General features: G+C 34.6%; 2 protein-coding genes across 2 annotated transcripts; one reads left to right on the forward strand and one right to left on the reverse strand.

Moving 5' to 3' along the window:
* The first annotated feature begins 3998 nt into the window (after positions 1–3998).
* On the forward strand, positions 3999–12468 carry LOC136802107 (DNA ligase 1-like). The gene is made up of 7 exons (XM_067058824.1): positions 3999–4068; positions 4184–4521; positions 4932–5067; positions 6600–6878; positions 7523–7662; positions 8850–9069; positions 9528–12468. Exons 1-7 carry the CDS (start codon positions 3999–4001, stop codon positions 9719–9721), a joined length of 1377 nt encoding a protein of 458 aa, XP_066914925.1. The 3' UTR covers positions 9722–12468.
* On the reverse strand, positions 10351–11427 carry LOC136802108 (uncharacterized). The gene has a single exon (XM_067058826.1). It carries the CDS (start codon positions 11425–11427, stop codon positions 10351–10353), a length of 1077 nt encoding a protein of 358 aa, XP_066914927.1.
* Positions 12469–21314: the final 8846 nt, after the last annotated feature.

A 21314-nucleotide genomic window follows, 5' to 3' on the forward strand; every position in this document is an offset into this window, starting at 1 on the left:
AGACTTCTGGTTTAACATGCATAGCCCTCAAATGAAAGACCTGGCTGGCTGGTCATTAAAATACAAAATTAAATCAAAACAAAAATGGTAGAGTAGAGCCACGTGCGTTTGCGTAGGGTAAAATGGCGAAATGCGAAAATCGAATTTGGCAAAAAATTTTTGAAAAATGACCCTACAAGATTTGACTATATCTTTTTATTCCATGAAGAGATTACTTTCAAATAAAAAATGTATTAACAATGAATGGGTAAGCTTTCTAGAAATCCAAACATAAATTGTATAGCTTTTACCAAAAAATAGCACTTTAGGATCAGAAACAGTCAAAAACCAGTTTTTTCCAATTTTCTTCGAGTTACAGGAATTAATTCCTTGTTTGTTTTGATCTGAAATTTTCAGTAGGGGTGGCCATCATGGTTTCCTTGCTCATATCAGGGGGGGCCGAGACGGGGGTAAGAGAATTAAAGTTTCTAAGTAAAATCTTAATTATCACCCAAAAAAGTGCCTTTTTTATGTCCCAGCCTTATCCCTCTTTCAGTAAAGCTTCCTATACCTTTTGTCCTTCAGAAAAACTAAAAATATTGGCCTTAATTGCTTGCTTTCAGTTCCTATAGCCAGTAGTGTGACCCCCTGTATTTCACGCGGGTTTTTTAATAGATAAGTCACATGACTCAAATCCCGCAGTCTTATTGGACTAGAGAAAGCGAAAGTGAAATCGCGCGATCTGATTGGATGAAAAAAGACCGCGGGAGCTGGAAACGAATGGAATTCTCTAGAATTCTCATTTTAAATTCAAGATGGCGGCGAGAAAAGCACGTCTTTTGCTTTGGACGAAAGGTTGTAAATTCTGGTTGATTTTAAGGTTTTATCTTATCTTATCTCATTTACTTTAATTAGTAGAGGCTTCTTCAATGTTTGGGGAAGGTAAGTCTGTAAAAGTTATTTGTTTTTCAGTGGAAAAAAGTGTTTAAAAAAGCATTTTTTGTGCTCAAGGTATATTTTTCTTCGCAAATTTTTGTCTTCAATCTTAAATAGATGAACGAGTATTTGACTGATGCTTATGATTTTTCCATAGAACATAGTAAAACTATTCAGGAACTTAGACCTTTTTATAGAATTTCAAAAAATCTGTTAGTTCTGGAGATATATTGAAAAGTTTAGACATGGGTAGTTTGCGTTCGTGTTTCGCGTTCCCAAACCAAACGCACGTGGAGCTGCGAGGGAAGTTGTTTAGTTGTATTTTAATGACCAGCCAGGTCTTTCATTTGAAGGCTATGCATGTTAGCCTCCACTGATGCAAGTTACCCAATCTCACGGTAGCGCATTTGCAGCATTTTGACTTTGTTTATCATTACATGCGCCATTGCATTTTGGGGTTGGAGGTCAACAGTGTTCAAAGGTCATAATTTTAAACCACCTAACACACGGTTGTTTTGGCTGCTGGATGGCTGGCAGTTTCCTCCAAAACTGCACTCCAAAAATGGATGGAAAAATGGAGACCCAAAAATTTTTACGACCGACCCGACCGACGACCGACTCACTTTTTAGCACGTTTTTTTAGCTAGACCCAACGAGGACGCACGACGCAAGATGGAAGATATTTGTGATCGTCGCCTAATGATGTTATGTCTTACTATTCTAAGATATACGGCAAGGTCTTGGTATTCTACATTAAATACAGTTAAATGCAACTGTACGGCAGCTAAATTTAACAATCCAAAAGTTTGCTCAACAACCAAAATGAAAACATTTCAACTGAGAATGCAACAAGACCAAGCTGACAGCTCATAAAAACCTTTAAAAAAAGAAAGAAAATAAATATGTCTTTACCACAAATTGAAAACAGCCATCATGCATGCTTATTCTTTCATCTTGCTGCGGAGCAGGTCAGTCAATAATAGCGAAAAGCAGGTATATTATCATCAATAATTGTCCATAATCTCATCCTCCAGAAACTTTTAGTGTTGAGACAGTATAAATAAAAAGATGGTAAATTTTCCCATCGCATGAACAAAAGGTCCAATATTTCAAATGTGTAATGAATTTGGTCAGTAAAGGAATAAACAGGAACAACAGATCTTCATCCCCGTCATCCTGAAAAAAATCACTGTACTTCTGACGCACTACTCCTACTAGCATTGTAGAATAGCCTCGTATTGAACCAGTTTCAATGATGTAATGCTAAATCAATTTGCCGGCATCCGATGAATTCGGTAGATACGAGAATTTACCTTGAACTGACTGGGAATGTCAAAAAAGGATGACCGACCAAGGATAAAGCATGTGACTTCTCTTCTCTTTATTATCACAGCGGGCGGACTCACCTTTCAGAGCAATTTTTAGCTATCCTTGAGTCCGGCGTTCGTTACGTCGGAGAAAAGAATATTTGTAGGCAATCAACAAATTTCAATCTACAAACCCTGCAGATTTGCAAATCTTTGGACAAAGTTGCAGGAGTTGAATATCTTGTAGATGTTGTAGCAGATGAATGTGACCAATAGTTTGTACCCCAAAACCTATGATTTCCAAGTGATTTTTTCTGGGGTCACATCTTAGGGTAGCTTTTTGGGGTCACGTCTTGGGGCAAGTGAGGTCACATCTTGGGGCAAACAGGCAGTTACATCAAAATGCCTTGAAAATGTTGATATGAAAATTGCGTAATCAGAGAACGTATGTCTCGCTCATTATAAAAAGGCCGAGACAAACTTTCAATAATTGGATTGTAACATCGAGTTAAGTCTCTTTTGTTAAGTCACCAGGGGGTAAATAAAACAGACCTTGATACATTTATCGTTCGTTTCAACTTGACCATTCGTTTAAAACTCAGCGTCCCAAATATTTGGGGTAGGTAAAATATGTACAAAGAAATTCATACTTTTCCAACTTGGCAAATCTTTAAAAAAGAAGCGAACAATAAAATATAATTACCCTTTCCAAATAAACCTCTTCGGTGGCGAGCGTAGTCTACTCTGACGTAATTGTAAAATTTATGTGATGGGAGTTTGACATAGTAATGTAATGTTGTTTGGGGAATTATGAAGTTCTCTGGAATTTCGATTGCATTTATTCAGGTTGATTTTTTATGACTTCTAATGGTACTTTTTCTAACGAGTTTGATTACTCTGTTCTCGCACTTATGTCTTTTTTTTTCGCGTTCTTTTCCGTGATTACTTTTATTTATATTTTTAAAGACAGGTAAGAAGGCATATTGATGTAACTGACAGGTCACATTTTAGGGCATGTTTCACATCTTGGGGCAATCGGGTCGCATCTTGGGACAGGTTTTACATCTTAGGGCAGGGGTCACATCATGGGGCTGTACAATGACTGAGAAGTACCATACCTGGTGGTGGTTATTTTATTTTCTTCAAGTAAACGACCATACGATCACAAAAATGGAATTTAACCAGACAAAACAAAATATATATAAACTCTCTACAATTAAACTAAAAATACCATGCATAATGTCATACTTTCCCAATTCAAGAAATCAATACATTCAACAAGCAGAACTTAATTAACATTAAAGGTAATGAAATAAAAACTCCAACTCTTAAAATTTGATCCTCCAAAATCAAGACAACCTTCTCACACAACACTTTTACATCAAGAGAGATCTTTTCACATGTTAACAAATTTTCAAAAATTTCAAAATTTGGACTCCTATTCAAAATTATTGAAGCATTGAAACCAAACAATAGAGTGATAACTCTCTCTCCCTTATATTGTATGGATTATCTGTGGATTATTTGGATACTTGATACATTGAAGTTAAATAAAAGATCTCTTCCTCTTTTTATTGTATGGATTATCCGTGGATGATTGTAGTATCAATTACAAACATCCAATGAAGCATAATCCATTAGATTAACGTTTAGATTATGGCTGGATTATGCCTGGTTAAATATTTTGAAAAATAATCCAATGGATTACATCTAAATTATCCCTGGATTGAGTAGTGATAATGGTAATCCACTGGATTGACAATGGATTATTTCTGAATGGAAGGAAATTATGGATTATCCCTGAATGGTGCATGGATTGTCTCTGGTTGTTTTTCAATTTGTAGGGGTAAAGCAATTCAGGAAGAAAGTATTGCGCCATTCCCTAGATATCCATGTAAAGAGGAGTCTTTGGGTCATCACTGGTAATAATGAATAAGGTTTTACACTTTTTTCTTCCCTAGAAACAAAGAAAATCATTGAGAAGGATGAAGCCAGTCCTCAAAAACAAAGTAAACACAACAAAAGTAAAAGGAAATCAAAAGAAACCAAGAAACAACATCAACAACAACAACAAAACAATAGAGAAACAAGCATTCCAATAGCACAAAGTACGCTCATTCAAACACCAATTGCCACAGCTAAAGAGAAGAAACTATCTATAAGCATGATCGATGCAAGTGATTTTTTGAAAATTGAAAATCAAAATGAGAAGACTTTGATTGAAATGGCACTTGAGGATGGGGATGATGAAAAACAGGAGAAACCAACAGACGAAAAGAATAGAAATAAAGAAAATAAGGTTTATATTTATTATTATGAATCTACGGTGGCTTCTGTCCGCCATTTGGGTTACTTTTTTCCAAAAAGAACAAGTCAACAATTTTTTTGTCGAGATAAGCAGGTCTTAACTGAGAAATTTCTGAGATAACCACGCTTATCTCATCAATTTCCTATTTAGCTGAAGTTATCTCGACAAATTCGGACTTAGCAAGTGTTATTTCGACAATTTTCTACTTAGCTGAAGTTATCTCGAGGTTTTCGACGCCTAGCGTCGATGATCAACGACTAAACTACGCAGATGTCCCCGAGCGACGGATAATGGGTTAGCAGTGGAAGAAGTTCCACCGAGGCTGTAGAGACGGGTGATAAATTGATGATCTGTTTTTGGCAAACTCAAGATTTTCATGTATGAAATTTTAATATTTTTAGATGCCAGTATCTTCACAAGAGAACATTGATTCCTTGATGGAATATAAATATAAAGTTGAACGACTGTGTGGTATACTTGGTCAATTTCAAGAACAACATCATGAAGTTGTCAATAATTATCAAAAAGTAATCAAAGGTAAAATTTTCCTTACTGTTCCCGAATTATTATCCCTACAGAGCGGATTCAAACAGTGTGAGAGAAATGATGAATCGGATTTCCAAATTGGATGATCGAGAGACTAAAAACCCATCAAAACAAAACTTTTTTTGTGAAAAAAAGGGTTCAGATTCCTTTGTTAATTTTCATGCATGAAAGATTTTTTTAAATAGAAGTGAATCTCATAAAAACTTTGAAACACATGAAAAAATTCTCTCATAACATCAGAACATTAAATGAGTGTGGTGTTGTGAGAGAAATTCGTTTTTGACCATTTTTTGAACAGTTGAAAGTTTTTAAACATTTATAAATTTGAAGATGAAGGGTTTGCTTTAACGATAAGTAAAGTTCAATGGATGGTGTGCAGCGACCTTGCTAATGTAAGTATAAAGATTACCTGTATATTATTCAAAACTAATGGTGCACTATATGAATGTAATGAATCTTGTTTGTGATTATACTAGTCTGCGACAGCATGATGAGTTTAGGTAGTTTAAGTTAAACCTGGTGTGAGTACGGATACAGATTTTCTTTATCTGCTAAAGAACTTTTAAGAATATTTACTTTCAATGTTACTTACAGTTATTTTACTGTTACTTTCAATGTATCAGATTAATGGAGTTTAGTTTTAAAATTTCTTGAAATTCATAAGCCTTATAGGCATGAACTTTTCAAATTTCATTGAAAATGTGTTTTGAATGGCCATGTGGTTAATACTAGCAACTTCTATGAAAGTATACTTTATTTATACTTTTTTGCAGTATATATGAAGTACACTTCCATGCAGTATACTTAAAGTATATGGAATATTGTTCCAAAAATTTAGTACTTAAAGTATACTTCCTAAAACATCAAAATATATACTGAAAGTATACTTTTAGTACTTCTGAAAGTATACTTGCAGTACAGAATAACATATACTTAAAGTATACTGAGTTTTGATAAGGGAGTTTCTACCTGGATTCTAAAACTGATAAATAACTTGTGTGATTTTTTGGAAAGGCGACTTGGATCATTTTATTTTCAAAACTCTCTTGAGCTTGTTGGGGGAAAGCTACTATTGATGGGTATAATAAGGTAGTGCCCAATCGATTTAATTTTTTCCTTAAAATAAGGACTTTCATACCGTTACTTGGTACTCTGATGTGGAAAGATGGCACTGTAGTATTTTCCTAAATAAAACTCTGTACTTTAAACTAACTCTTTCTACAAACGAAAAAACAATGCCATTTAGAGATATTATTTTTGAGATATAAAGAAAGGAGATGAGTGGCACTCTGCTGGCTAAGCAGATTAAAGAAAAGAATTAACTCTTGTTTCAAAAATGATGTGTAAGCAAATGGTAGGAGTTAAAAGATGTCCTTTAAAAAAGTAATATTCTTTTAGACAAGTAAAATTTTATTTAAAAAAATTTTTTTTTTAATTTTACTTGTCTAAAAACAACATGGCGATATCTCACTCAAAAAAAGTAATAATTGTAATGTTTGAATTTCCTCTATTTTTTTTCACAGAAAACAAAGAATCAAGGGAGAAATTGAACCTAACACTTTTCGAATTGGAATCCGATAAATACCTACTGCAGCAAAATGTTCAAGAACTGACAGAAGAAAACCTGAAGAAGAGCACCGAAATCGAATCATTAAAACAGAGAATAGAGGAATTGGAAAAAGAAAGAGCAGAGCACATGGAAAATGAACAACAAAGGGAACGCGAGGAAACGGAACGACTGAAAGCTTTGAAATTGGAAAGGGAAAAAGAAGAAAAAGAAAAAGCGCAGAGAAATATTACAGGTTTGTGATTTGATTGATTGATTGATTGATTGATTGGATTTAATCCTCACAAAAATTCCAAAAATTATTTTTTTCCAAAAACAATTTGGAAAATAAAAGAAATCCTGCCAGAGGTATTTTAAATTCTCAATTTTTGGGAAATTCATGCGAAAGTCAGTTAAACCCCTGAATATTAAATAAGTTGACTCTGTATTATGAAATTTTGAAAGATACTTTTCTAACATAGGGCAGCGCTAACAATATCAATATTTCAAAAATTATTTTATATTGATAAACTAAAAAGTACATCACTCAGAGTTCCGTGCTTACGCACTAATCATATGTACAGTAATGATTGAAATTCAACGTAAAGAGTAAAAAAACTGGATAATTTGTGCAATAAAACTAGGTAATAAAAACAATGACGAAAGCATAAAAAAGTCTTGAAAAAGAATTTATGATTTGTCCAGGGGACCAATTTAAAGGTTCTTTAGAATAAAATTGTTGTTATGGCGACATTTGGAAATAAGTCCAGATCTTTTGTTTACGAGATCCAGTTCTGACGTAATTATTATTTTAAAATTTTTTCTGTGAGGCAGAGGTTGCATTTTTTCGAGCCGTTGGACATAGTGCAGCTAATGCAGATCTGTTTTCTTTCCTTCCAGCATCAAGTCTCGATATATCAGCGACCTTAGCTACTTTACCATCCGATGCAAAATTTTCAAGAACGAGGCCAAAAAGTTTACTGACTGAAACCAATATCGCTTTATCACTGCCTGAGGCAGAAAAAATCGACTTATATGAGGTAAGACAGAGTTGCTCTCGTGCACCTAATAGGCAGGGAGATTCCAATGAGGGGGAGGGGGTACTAACTCTGTAGGTACCACTAGTACCAGGTACTAACTTTTGTGGAAAAAGGGACCCAACCCCCTATTCAAAAGCCAGTTACCGAGAAAACCATGGGTACATCACCCTGGAAAAATGCCTTGTAATACCTAACAGTCAATTTTTCCTCACCAAAAATGTGGGAGAGCTCGAGGTCTGGAAATATTCCTGCGACAATTCGATTTTCAAAATTACAAAATTATCAGGAAAACAAAAAATATATTTGAAAATGATGAGTAAGCAAACGATATCACTCTTATTTAAAAACAAAAACTTTAAATAAGCAGCATAGGATCAAGGATATGATGGGTGTATGATTTTTGATCCTATGCTGCTTATTTAATTGGTAATTGGTTGTAGTTTGTTTATCTTCTATCTGCTCTTGGACAAGGTTCCGTCTAGAAAAACAAAAATTTTTAGAGATCACCCGAAGTTTAAGACATTCTTTTTATGAGATAGAAGGAGGCGCGCCAAATAAACAAAAGAATTTCTGCACATTTGTGCTCTCGTAGCGCTGAAGGCAAGAAAAGTTGTCCTTTCTTTTGTTTAAGAGTGCTTTGTATGCAAATGGTAGGAGATACGTCAATTGGTGTCCTTTAACCCGGGGGAGGGAATACTTAGGTAAAACCGGTGATGGGTATGTGCGAGCCATAAGAGTACTCTTTTTCGAACCTCAAAAGTCCCTCGAATTCTTAGGTTTGTCTCTCAAAGGGTCCCATATCGCTAAAAATTTTGACAAAAATCTCCTAAAGGGTCTCAAAGAAGTTTTTAAAAAAATTCCTCAAAGGGTCGATTTTCGATTTTTAGCTCGGACACACCTCGCTGACCTAGTACACCCTCGGACCTTTAACTTTACGCATTCCTTCTTCCCTGGACATTATAAGATATCAACAAGATATTCTATATTGTGCGGAGCCTTTGTTTACAAACCAAAACAAACCAATTTAACAACATCCTCCCTAACGCTTCAGGGTTCTTGGGGCTTTAGAAGGCAAAAATTTGAGTGCTTTTGCCGGTATACGGACATAAAAAATGCTTAGAAAAATCCTTGTAGAATATAAGATAAATGATATCACTTAAATTTACTTATTCTTTCTTCCACAACAGGACATTATAATGGATCAACAAGATATTCTAGATTTCTACTCCATACTATGTGGTACGTCTGTTTATAAACCAAAACAAACCAACACAACAGCATCTTCCCCTAACACAACACCGTCAAAGAGTGGACGACCCAAGAAGAAGAAGAATGATGATGAAGAAAGTGTGAAAAATGAATTTGAATATCATTGTCGCGTACAACAAATAAATAAACCGCTAGAAGGTGAGGAATTGAAGCTGCGTTTTTGAGACTGTATTCTTAGGTTCAAATTAACCCAAATTAATTATTAAAATTTTGAAAATTTTCCAATTTTCGGTTGACCTCCTTGGATATTCAAAATTACCCTCAAACAGCCAGTTTACCCCCCGGACACTATATCTTCCACTCCCATGTACGAACGTTTTGAGGAAGAGCCCTTTTTAACAACTACACCGTTTTAGCAAGCTCAACATTTTCTTAATCATCACGACCTCAATGATTTACCGTCAATATGGCGTCAATATGTTGTCTGCTAAATCCACTGTCGAAAAAACTGGACTCCTTACTCTAAGTTACCGATAGACGGAGGATGCAAAGGAATGGCGTCCTTTGATTTGACCTTCTTTGAAATTAATTGTCAATGTGAGTAAGAAATCACAGTTTATCCATGAGTGATAATTTCTAAAATTTTCATTTTTCAGACTATCCTTTCACATTCAAACTCAATATGCATCTACGAGAAGTCAAATACATACCTTGTAAAGACGAATCATTATTCAATACTTTCAAAGAACACTTACCGTGTAATTTAAAGACCAGCTTGACACACGATGCTGACGAAGCATATTTATTTTTGAAAGAACTTATAACGAAAGTGGGCGAGTCAGCAACGTAAAATGTGATTTTAATGTTAACTGGTTGGTAATGATGTTTCATTTTGAATAGAAATCTCATTTCTGATCTTAATTTAACGAAAGAGTCAGAATTTTGAATCGTGGTTTTAATGTTAAGAAGGCGGCAATGATGCTCCATTCTGAATGGGTATGTCATTCCTCAGAGGATATTCGGATCTTGATTTAAAGAAACTGTGTGAGTCACAAACTTAAATTTTACAGTTGACGCTCTCTAATTTGATTCTCAACAAAGGGCAATCGTGATTTCCATCGAATAGTAGAGCTTTGTTTATCAGAGTATCTTATTGAAAATTAATGAATAATGGAGTGTATTGAATAGCAGAACGTCGAATTCGAAAGCGTCAACAGTAATATTAAGTCGGTGACAATGATGCTCCATTCTGAATGGGCATGTCATTCCTCAGAGAATATTCTGACCTTTGATTTATTGACTTTGACGGATTCATTTCATTCAATTCAATTCGGTCTTTCCGTAAAAAACGATTACATTACCGGTAGGTACAAAGAATAAAAATATATAATAAAATATCTCCCGACAAAAGGAATTGAGGCATTATCAGCTTTGTCGATAACTATCGAAAAGAAGCAGTAGAAAAAAGTTGTATAACTATCAACGATTTATGATAATGTTCCACTCCTTAGTGTTTTTTGCAATTTCTATTGCGTCGTCCCATTCAATATTTAATGTTTTAAGGTCATTTTTGACAACACTGAGCCAAGTTGTAGTTGGTTTCCCTCGCGGTCTTTGGTACTTAGTGTTGGCATATTCGAGTGCTTTTTTCATAGGTGTTGAACTATTTGCTCGTAATACAGTTCCCAGCCACTTCAGTCTTCTACTTTTGATACGTTTGCTCCACTTTACCGCGTTGGTCTTTTGATACACTTCGGCATTCTTCACGATCTCTGGCCAGCTCACATTTAGCACGAAAGTTCGCAACAATCTTCTTTGGAATGCATCAATGGAATTTTCGGCTTGGCAGGTTGTTAAACTCCACAGCTCGCAGTTATACAGGAATATCGGTTCGATGTAGGTCGTGAATGCTGACATTTTTGTTTGTGTAGTCAACTTTTTATGACAGAACAACGTTCGTAATTTGTTGGCAGCTGAAATCGATATTCCTTTTCTTCTTTTGATGTCTTCTGATGTATCAAGCATACTGCCGAGATATTTGCACTTTTTCCATTCGTTGTTACTTCTTGTGATGGTAAATTGTTCCGTTTTGTCCTGATTTATTACTAGATCTCGTTTTTCTAGTTCTGTTGGGACGGTCTGCTTAAACTTTTGCAGTGCGCGATAGTCTGAAGTTACTTTCCCGATATCGTCAGCATACTCCATTTCAATATCGATTTGTTCTTTTTCTGTGACAATGGCGTAATTGTGGTCTGTTAGATGGTCAGCAGGAATGGATGGTACAGTAGGAAGTGCATCAGGATGGTTGGGTATTTGGTGGTTTTTCAGCGGGTGTAGTGCTTTTGCTAGGTAGTACGTAAATTCGTTAGCACTTACACAGTCTCCTTGTGGTGCTCCGGTGTCAGTTGCGAACTCAGAGCTTAGAGTTTGGTGGTATTCGACACTGAGCGATACATTAAGGAGGACTGCGATAATGTGGAGTTCGTCTGGTGAGATGGTAGATTGCAAGTCATGCAGCAGTTTGTTTCTATTAAGACTGTCGAACGCTTTGCTCATACATATTTTTAGTCAAATGGGGGCAAATCGTGCAACCTTTGCATGACCGAAAAGTACCACATAATTACTTCCAAAGATAAACTTATAAACAAAAGAACCGAACTAATCTCCACGTGCCGTCATATGAGCAAATTCTTTTTAAAAAACTTTAAAGACGTCCCTCCGGACACATTTGATGTCCCTCGTGACAATTCATAGTTTTACGATTTTATCACTTTTTATCACTTTTTTACGACTTTTTAATCAGCATTTTACCAACTTTGTAACATATGTTTTCACACAGCTTTTTAATTTTTTAATCTTTTAGTTACATCTGATGATTGCTTAGAGCATGAAACTCCGAGTTATGGATTTTTAAATTTTTTGGTTTTGAAATATATTTTTGATTAAAGAAGCTCTACTCCTGGTTGGTTTTATCGAGCACTCTTTGAATATGATTTCACCTTATTTGATTGATAGTTAGAAGTTATATGGTTTTAAAACCGAAAAACTGGTAGTTAAGTGCTTAATCCTTATATGCTCTTTGTATCAACTAACTTTTTAATTGAACAACAAACCATTTTAGTGAGGGAATAAATAGGCCTGTTTCCAATTTTGACGATTAAGAGAATCAAATTTTCAACGCCCGGGCTATATTGGGTACTTCCGTATAAACACTATAAAGCATTACATTATGAATATCATGAATTTAAATTCATAACAATTTCAATGTTTGGATGGAATCCTTTTATAACCGCTATTTATAGACATTATCGGAGTTTTTGATTTTCCTAAAAAAGCGATGCATTGTGGGATTGTTTCGGGGGTATTACAATATAGTTCTATAAGGTCTATTAGTCATCGTTTTGTAGAACTGTCTCAGGCTTGGTTAGTGGAAGTGTCACATGCTTAAAATGGTAAATAGTATAGTATTTATAACTTTTATGTGTGATTTTAATATTGTTTTTCTTTAATATTTTATCCACTGTATTAGTAGTTTTATAATTGTAAAATATTTAAAAGCGTTTTCTTTTTAAAAATCACTCATTTAGTTCAACCAAACCACTTTAGTTGTGTCAAAAAATTTTGGTATGTTACTTGCCCCGATCAAATTAATTTATAGGTAAAAAAAGGTAAAGTTTTTGTTTGATATTTGTTATTACAAACAGCATAGTAACTATCAAGTCTGAGGATGCTCTGATTTTTGTGTCCTGGGGGAAGGGGCACTTTATACACCTTTTCGACCGTAGTCGCGCGGTCAGGCGCGTGCCACTTGATTTATTTAATTATCCCACTAAACTCAATTCAATCCTTTTTTGACACATTTTTCTATTGTCTATTGGTGCGAAAAAAGGACAGGGACGGTTTTAATCGGATTTATAAAGCGGACAAAAATGTCCTCGCGGCAATTGGCAGCTACGGTCGAAAAGTGTATTTCTATTTCTATCCATTTATTTGCATAAGACTAAAAAAGCTAACATCAAAATATGATTTCAAATGTCTAACTTGGTAATTTTGGGGCGCACTTACAGGACTTACACGATTGTTTTTGAAAATCGAGTGTATCCCCGGGTAATGTGTATGTAGCTAAGGATAGACATTCTCCCTATATATTCTATTTTAAATTTTGCTAAAAACGACTATTATTCCTCTCCGATTGTAGGCTGCAAACATCTCCTTTGATATGTTTTGATATAGACGATGTTATCGTCCGTTACAGTGATAGTCAAGGCGGGAAATTCCTTCCTATTTTCCACTCCTACTTATCTTACTCAAAGGGTTCAAAACACATTGAAATACATATATTTGTTTTCTCTGAGCATTTGGTCTTTGGCTGGCGTGAACAGTGTACAGTATATTACATATCTTATTTCCTACCTAGGTGTTAGCCTGGTTGCAACATTGTGAAACGTACTTCTCTTTGTCGTGTTCTCAAGGTTGACGAATCAGACTAACTTTCGGATAGGGCTGAATAGGAGCCCCGAAGGCTAGATGGGCCCCAATTCCTCATGGACTAAACCCTCAGTCTCTTCCCGAACTACGGAAGTACATACCAAGTATGAGTATTGTGACAGGGAGAACCTTTGAGCTACCGTTTATCCGAAAGCCAGCAATAAACTAAAAATATTAATACAATTCAAAAACATTTATCTTTGTCGTTTGTTTGTTGTCTTTTCCTTAGCGCCACTGAACTTTCCGTTCGACCCGATTGACACGCTCTAACCATCGTTCTTTCTTCTTTTGAAGTCTCGATTGACGAGTGATACCGGAAAAATAATGTTTAAAGCCTGCATTAGATTAATTTTTTTTTTTTTTGATGATGATGAAACTGCACAGATGTTCAAGTGAGCCGAGGGCGATAATGAAAAATGCTACCATTTTTATTTACACACGCTACACATGACAAACTCGTTCCCAAACCGTAAGGAAATCCGTTTCCAACTCCCTTCGTCCGTCGGAAACTTCATATCTGGCGGTATGGCGTTATGGCGGTATACGGGAAAAAATCGGCGGGAGAGTTTCGAAGACTGGCAACTCTACCGACTGTAAACTCTTTTCGGCAAAAAAACCCGTTTGCGAATTTTCTTTGGCTTTGGGCTTTTTTCTTAGATAGTGATTCGTCTTAGACTATAACATAGTCTAGTTTTGATATAGAGGATGTGTATCGTGTATAAAATTCCCGTCCAAGTTACCCCCGTCATTGTGTTTTTGAGTTTTAGAAACTTAGTTAGCTTGATTAGTAAGCTTTATATGAGAGAATTTTATATATAAGTAGCATCCCTTATATCAAGATATATCAGAAGGAGGGATGCGTGCAGCCGATGGGAAATTAGCCACTCAAGAATATCAAAATATCAGATAAAGGGTTAGGCGTAGACAATGCTATCGTCCGTATAATATATTATTATGATATAACATAGTTTGTATAGAGGCCCGGAATTCCCGAGTTATTTTTTCCGAGTTAACAAAACCGAGTTAAAAAAAACCCGAGTTATCTCGCGTTATGACGTCATTTTTGGAATTTAGTGACGTCATTTTTCATTTCATAACTCGGTTTATTTTGCTTCCTTTAACTTTCCGAGTTATTTTCCATTTTTTAACTCGGGAATTTTTGTTTCCTTTAACTTTAAACGAGTTAAAAATCTTGAAATAACTCGCAAAATTAATGGAAGAAAAAAAAACCGAGTTAAAATCTGAAAATAACTCGAAAATTTAAAGGAAGAAAAAAAAACCGAGTTAAAATTCTTGAAATAACTCGAAAATTTAACGGAAGGAAAAAAACCGAGTTAAAATTCATGAAATAACTCGAAAATTTAATGGAAGGAAAAAAAACCGAGTTATAAATTTGAGTGTGACGTCATAATTTTCTGAAAATGACGTCATAACTCGGGTTTTCCGTAACTCGGAAAAATAACTCGGGAAAAATAACTCGGGTTTTCCGGGTCTCGTTTGTATATTATATAAAACGTAATATGTTTCGCGGCGGATAAGGTCTGTGTTTACGAAGACAACAGCAATCCCCGAAAGAAATTCCCGTCTTCAGGTTTGTTCCTCGTAGATGAAACTCGTCTTAGACTATAGCGCGGTGCGGGGGACTATTTAAACCCGCCATTATGAAAACTGGATTCTAAGCGCGAAAAAATATACACATTTTTGTGGAGCAATAACAATTTTTCTCTGTCCAGTCTCCTATCGCAAACACTGGATAGTTGTAGCAAGAATAAAAGGACTCCAGCAGGAAAGGAACAACTGGCATCAGCAACGTCTCGCTCCAAACACATTCATCAGTTTTAAAATCCAACTGTTTACTTATTTAAAAATCAGTCTCAATCTGCAAAGGACGAAAATTGATGACTTTGACTCAGAGTTTGATAGAATCGGAGATTTTGAGAATGAACGTGCCAAAAACATTCAAAAAAATTACGAGTTCATGAAAGCATGTGGTGAGACATCTTTTTGGCCATCTTCTTCAGTCCTGCTGTAGAACTTTTAATCACTACATAATATTCTAACAAGGGGATGGGAGAGTCTCATGGTTAAAACCAAGCCAAACGAAGCCCGTCCAAGACCAAGGAATAAAACGATAATCGATAAATAATCGGCGCCTTAAAAATTGTGAGTATCGATTATATTGATCAGATATAGGTTATATTATATCGATTATATCAATCAGATATTTCATCGATATTATGGGTAAATTGCACCAAATTTGTACCGTGTCCCGTCCGTCACACTCAATTTTCAAGCTTGTTTAAATGACCTTTTTTCTTCTAAAAAAACACAAAATATAGACAGCGGTTTGCGTGAATGCGTGAATGGGCATTTTCGGTTGCGTGAATGCGTGAAAATTGGGAAAAAAATGTGTGAATTGAAAAAACTTGCGTGAACGTGAAAATTCACTTTTTGATTACGTGAATGCGTGAATCTGGGCTATTTTGTGCGTGAATACGTGAATTTTTTCTTTTTTCCACCGATCATGCAGTGCAGTTTCCCCGAAAATTTTCCGATTTCCTGAAAAATCGGGTTTATTGCGTGAAACTCGAGGAATATTTGCGTGAATGCGTGAATTTCGAAAATAAAATTGCGTGATTGCTTGAATTGAGGGTCGGCTGGGGGTAACCTGAGATCAGATTGTGTTTGTTTTCTGCCCACCACGCTGAAGCTCCAAAGGGATGGGTGAAAACATACAATCTGACGAATATGCTATCTCAAAATCGTAAGGACCGCGTTCGTCTAAAAGGACTGGGGATGTAACAAAGTTGCGTGATTGTGCACAGATATCTGTAAAGCCCGAAGGGCTAGATTTGCAGCTTTTATCGAAAAGTGAAGCTCATCTTTGCCTTGATCTTTGGAAGGATTTCCTACCAAAGTCACGTGACTAAAATATGCAATTTCACCGGTTTGAGAGATGTGAAATAGCGTTTGGCGCCTCCTTTTTTTGATCTCGCGCTCCGAAAACAATTAAAATGCTAGATCCTATCCATCGGCACGAAATTTAAAAAGTCAAATTTTCGCTGCTTTTGCTGGTTTCAGCTTGTTCTGCAATGGCCACGAAATTTGGAAAATGCTTGTGACACTGAATACTAAAGGCTGACAGATTATTCTATTTGCCATGTTATGATTGTTGTTCATTATGTGGAACCAAAAGGCAGCGAAAGGTTTTATTTACTCACAAATTGTTAATCAATCATTAAATTGAATCTTTACCTTCAGGATTCAGAGTGGAGCATTTTCCATCTAGGCCATTTATAGTTAATGGTAAGATGGCACCAATGATGTAGCCTCCATCTCTATGTTGTTCAACTGCTAGAGCAAGGTATGGTAGGAGAGTGACGAAAAGTAGTTGGAGGGCTGGATGCATCCTGAAGTTAGCGGTTTTGACAGATGGTAGTTGTTTTGTTTGTTTTAGTTTACTGTCTGGAAGACAAAAAGGTGATGGGTTAATAGTTTGCCATGACAGTAAACCAAGTAGTTTCAGTGATGATTAGCCAATAATAAAAAGACTCCTTTCCATCTTGTCGAGACAGTTATAATAACTGGCCCACAAATTAACAACTAAAGAAAATTCAACCATCTATATTCGTCCAAAAACCAATCGGCAGAAAAAAGCTAAGTTTTGCTGCTAAAGTCTTTAAAAAATTTCTAAAAATGAAGATGAAAATGAAGAAGAAAAAAATAAAGATCTTATAGAAAAGTGCTATAACTATCATTTTCACTGAAGTGAATTCTTGATCATCGAACGTCATCACTCTGTGAAAAAATTTCTCAAAAATAATCATTCAGTCAAAAGATATCAAACAAAGTTATAAGCTGATTGACGTCTAAAAACGCTGTTTTCTGCAGTTTTTTGCTGTTTTTTGGGGTCAATCACTTATTAACTTTGTATCATAACTTTGTATTGAATATATATTTTAGTGAAATTTCTTCACAGTGATGACGTCCAAAAATCAAAGAATCTTTCCAGTGAAAATAAAAGTTATAGCACTTTTCTACAAGACCCTTACGAATTGTTTTGCAATTCAAATACATTTCAAGGACAATCCATTTGCAATTCAAATCTGAATGTATTTGAAATATTTTGGAAATGAAAGAAAAACAATCCAAATGTGATTGACAATCTGAAATGCTTTTGAATTGTATTTTTGATTTTCAAAAGAGTTTTCGAATGTATTTCAATTACAATCCAGAATGGATGGTATTTGAAATGTCCAGGAAAACAAAAATAGCAACATTCGATAATTCAAATGTAATCCAGTACTGAGCATGCCCAGGCTTGTCAGAAAATCAACTCCAAAATCAAAACAAACCACTTCAAGATTTTCAGAGTCAAGGAAGGTTTATATACTTGAAAGACGGAAAGCTTTACAAATTATATTTTTATTGTGAAATACTCTAGAATGTATTATGAGGTTGTTGATTGTGGCTTTTTTGAAAAATGGTTGTTACATTATATATTTTCATATAGTTCCCGCCCTGGCAATAATGTATGTAAGTTGTTGATTTTTTATGACTTTTGTACCTGTTGATAATTTGACAGGATTTTCATTCTAAATTTGCATCAATATATTTGGTTTTAAAGGCAAAGATAGCAAAGAGGGGTCCGAGTTTTTAGCCATTTATTTTGTGATCTATAAACAGAGATCAGAGAAGCTGCTTGTATACTTTTTAAATAAAATCTTACGTTTTGTAGGAGTATGTTCTGGAAGTCTTGATTGAATTTCCACTAAACAACCTCGTTCTTTTTCTTGAATGCTTGAATGTTTTGAATTAAAAGGTAACAGGTTTGTTAAATTTCATATGAGTATAAAATAATCTTTCTTGACAATGAAATTTATTTTCGTAATAAACTTTGCAAATTTTCTGAATCTTCTGGTGTTTTCAAATTCTGCCATCTTGTCCAATTTTAATTGCACTACCCACAATGCATGATTTAGATTGCATTTGAAATGTGAAATGTGCAATGGAATGACTTCTATGTTTCAAATACAATTCAAATTAGATATTTCAAAAACATTTCACAGATTGCTTTTGAAATGTGTTTTCGAAATGCTTTTGAATTGCTAACTATTTTCTTGTAAATTCACAATTCAAATTATACAATTCAAAAGCAGTTCATGGATTGCTTTTGAAATGTCATTATAAAGTGCATTTGAAGTGCTAACTATATTCTTAGAAATTCATAATTCAAATACAATCCAAATTATACAATCCAAAAGCAGTTCATGAACTGCTTTTGAATTAACTGCGAAATGTATATGAATTATTATTTGAATTGTACAATTCAAATACAATTCACATTCGTAGGCGATCTTCATTTTTTTCTTCTTCGTTTTCATCTTCATTTTTAGAATTCTTTTGGAGATTTTTTTATTTCAAATTGTTCCACTCACAAATATCTCTCCAACGATACCAAATTTAAAAAGATTGAAGAATTCCTTCAAAAGTTATAGGTAAAAGAAAAAAGAGTGCACACTTATCGTGAACAGACTTTAGATCTATTCCAACAGAATTACTGATGCTGGTCTTTTGTTTACATGCATCCGTTCTTATCCGTTTTATATAGCATTTAAAATTGGCTAACTTTGTTTGATATCTTTTGACTGAATGATTATTTTTGAGAATTTTTTTCACAGTAATGACGTTCGATGATTAAGGATTCACTTCAGTGAAAATGATAGCTATAGCACTTTTCTTCAAGATCTTCATTTTTTTCTTCTTCATTTTCATCTTCATTTTTATGATCTATTTAAAGTTTTTTTTATTTCAAATTGTTCCACTCACTAATATCTTTCCAATGATGCCAAATTTATAAAGATTGAAGAATTCCTTCAAAAGTTATAAGTAAAAGAAAAAAGAGTGCACACTTATCGTGAATAGACTTAAATTAGATCTCTTTGTTTTCAATTTTTAATTCAACTACAAAAAATCTAATCATATGACATTATTGGTGAGTCATTTGATATCAGTACTAAGACCTTTTATGTTTATATTCTTAAACCATGGCAGACTTTACACATTAAATTGAATAGAAAATAAAATAATTATAAAATATCTTAAGCATGATTTTTACAATTCAAGCTTAACATAGACTCAATTGTTTTTCCTTTTTCATCTAAAATGCCTTTATCTACTTTCTCTTAGTACCAATAGTCATTTTGGACAGTTTGGACCAGTTTTAAAGATTTAAAAAAATTTTATTAACCTTTCAAAGCCGCTATCTTTATTGAAAAAGGCCAAAAATTTCATCATTTTTTATGTAAATTTATTTTTTCAAAGGCAATTTCTCGACCAGGACAAACGATTCAGGTATCAACTTTGGTATCGTTTGAAAGCTCTTTCTCTCAGCTACAAAAAATAGCAGATTTTTTTTCTCTGAATCTCAAGTGGTCAGGAGTTATGACCAAAAGACTGTGTATCGGTAAAATGACCTTTTCAAAACGTATATATACGTGTTTCGACTCCTAAGGGTTAAAGGATCTTTCAACTTTTAAAATGTCTAAAGGTGCCCCAATTTAATTACACCGATTTTGCACCAAAAATAACGCTCCTCGTAAATAAAAAAACATGAGCTGTTGATACTTGAAATGGAAATTTTATACCTAGTAAGTCGATTTTGTCTATACTTTTGTTTTCTAAAACTTTATCAGAAAAATTTCCTGATAATCTTGAAACTTTTGCGTCGCTGGTCTTACTTGACTCTCTTTAAAAGATCAATGACTAAAAGAGGCGCCAAAATCGGCAGGAATAAGGCTTCTTAAAAATTTTGATGTAAGAAAGGTCAAACAGCTTAAAAGATCTTCTAAAAAGGCCAAGTCTTATCTTGCATATAATATAGAAATGGATTCAGAATGGCCCAATCAGCTGCGATGTTAGTTATTTTCCCTCAAAAATACAAGACAAGTAATTTTCCTTTAAAAATACAGAAATCAGACGTTAGTTATTTTCCTTCAAAAATACAAGACTGAGATGAAGAATGAAGGAAGGGAAACTGGTAAATTTCTCATGATTATACCCTACCCCCCCCCCCTGCTGGGAATTCTACAAAGTTTCAGGCTATAATTTTTTGGGTGCTGGCAGGCATTGTGGATGGAAAGATCCATGTCAAATTTCAAGCTCGTACCTTTCCTGGTTAGCTCACAAGTCGGCTATTACAAGAATACTAACCTATAACGTAGTGGTCTAAAGAAACGACTATTCTTTTTTAGAATCAACCTTACAATCTAGTTTTTATATTTATAAAAACTAGATTGCTGACGTGTGAAAAGGAATGTCGGCGTGAATGATCCTTTTGTTTCGATAATAACATCAAAGTGGGAACTAATTTTCTTCTCATTCGGGGTTCCCAGCGGTCAGGGAAAACCTGGAAAACCTGGAAAAAGTAGATTTTTTGGAAAAAGTCAGGGAAAACCTGGAAAAGTCAGGGAAAATTTAGAAAAAGTAGTGAAAGTCAGGGAAAAGTCAGGGAACTTTTTTTGGAATAGTCAGGCAAAGTCAGGGAATTCCAAAATCAGTCAACTCCAAATTACAAATGATAATTGAAATGATATTATCCTTTTCATCTTTCATTTTTGCAGGTATTTTATCAGCCAGTAAGCATTGGTGTATTGTAAGCTCTGTGATATTTATTTAGTCCACAGTTCTGACAGTTTTGTTTTACTTATCTCTTCATTAGTTTCTTTTATTTCGTTTTAGTGGTAGAAAAATGACCCGGGGGGGGCACTCAAGGTAAATGACCTACCAGACGTTCAGACCTTAAGGGTAGGTTTTTCATAGTTCAGGAAGGGTAAGGGTAGGAAATTGCAAAACTGCACTGAACTGGACTGTAAGGGTAGGAAATTGTGATAAAAGGCCAATTTTTTGGTAAAATTGGCACAAAATTGGTCAATTTTGGAGGAAAAATTCCACAT

Source organism: Clytia hemisphaerica, unplaced genomic scaffold, assembly GCF_902728285.1.
Source record: "Clytia hemisphaerica strain Z4C2 unplaced genomic scaffold, Clytia hemisphaerica genome assembly, whole genome shotgun sequence".
NCBI classification, from domain to species: Eukaryota; Metazoa; Cnidaria; class Hydrozoa; order Leptothecata; family Clytiidae; genus Clytia; species Clytia hemisphaerica.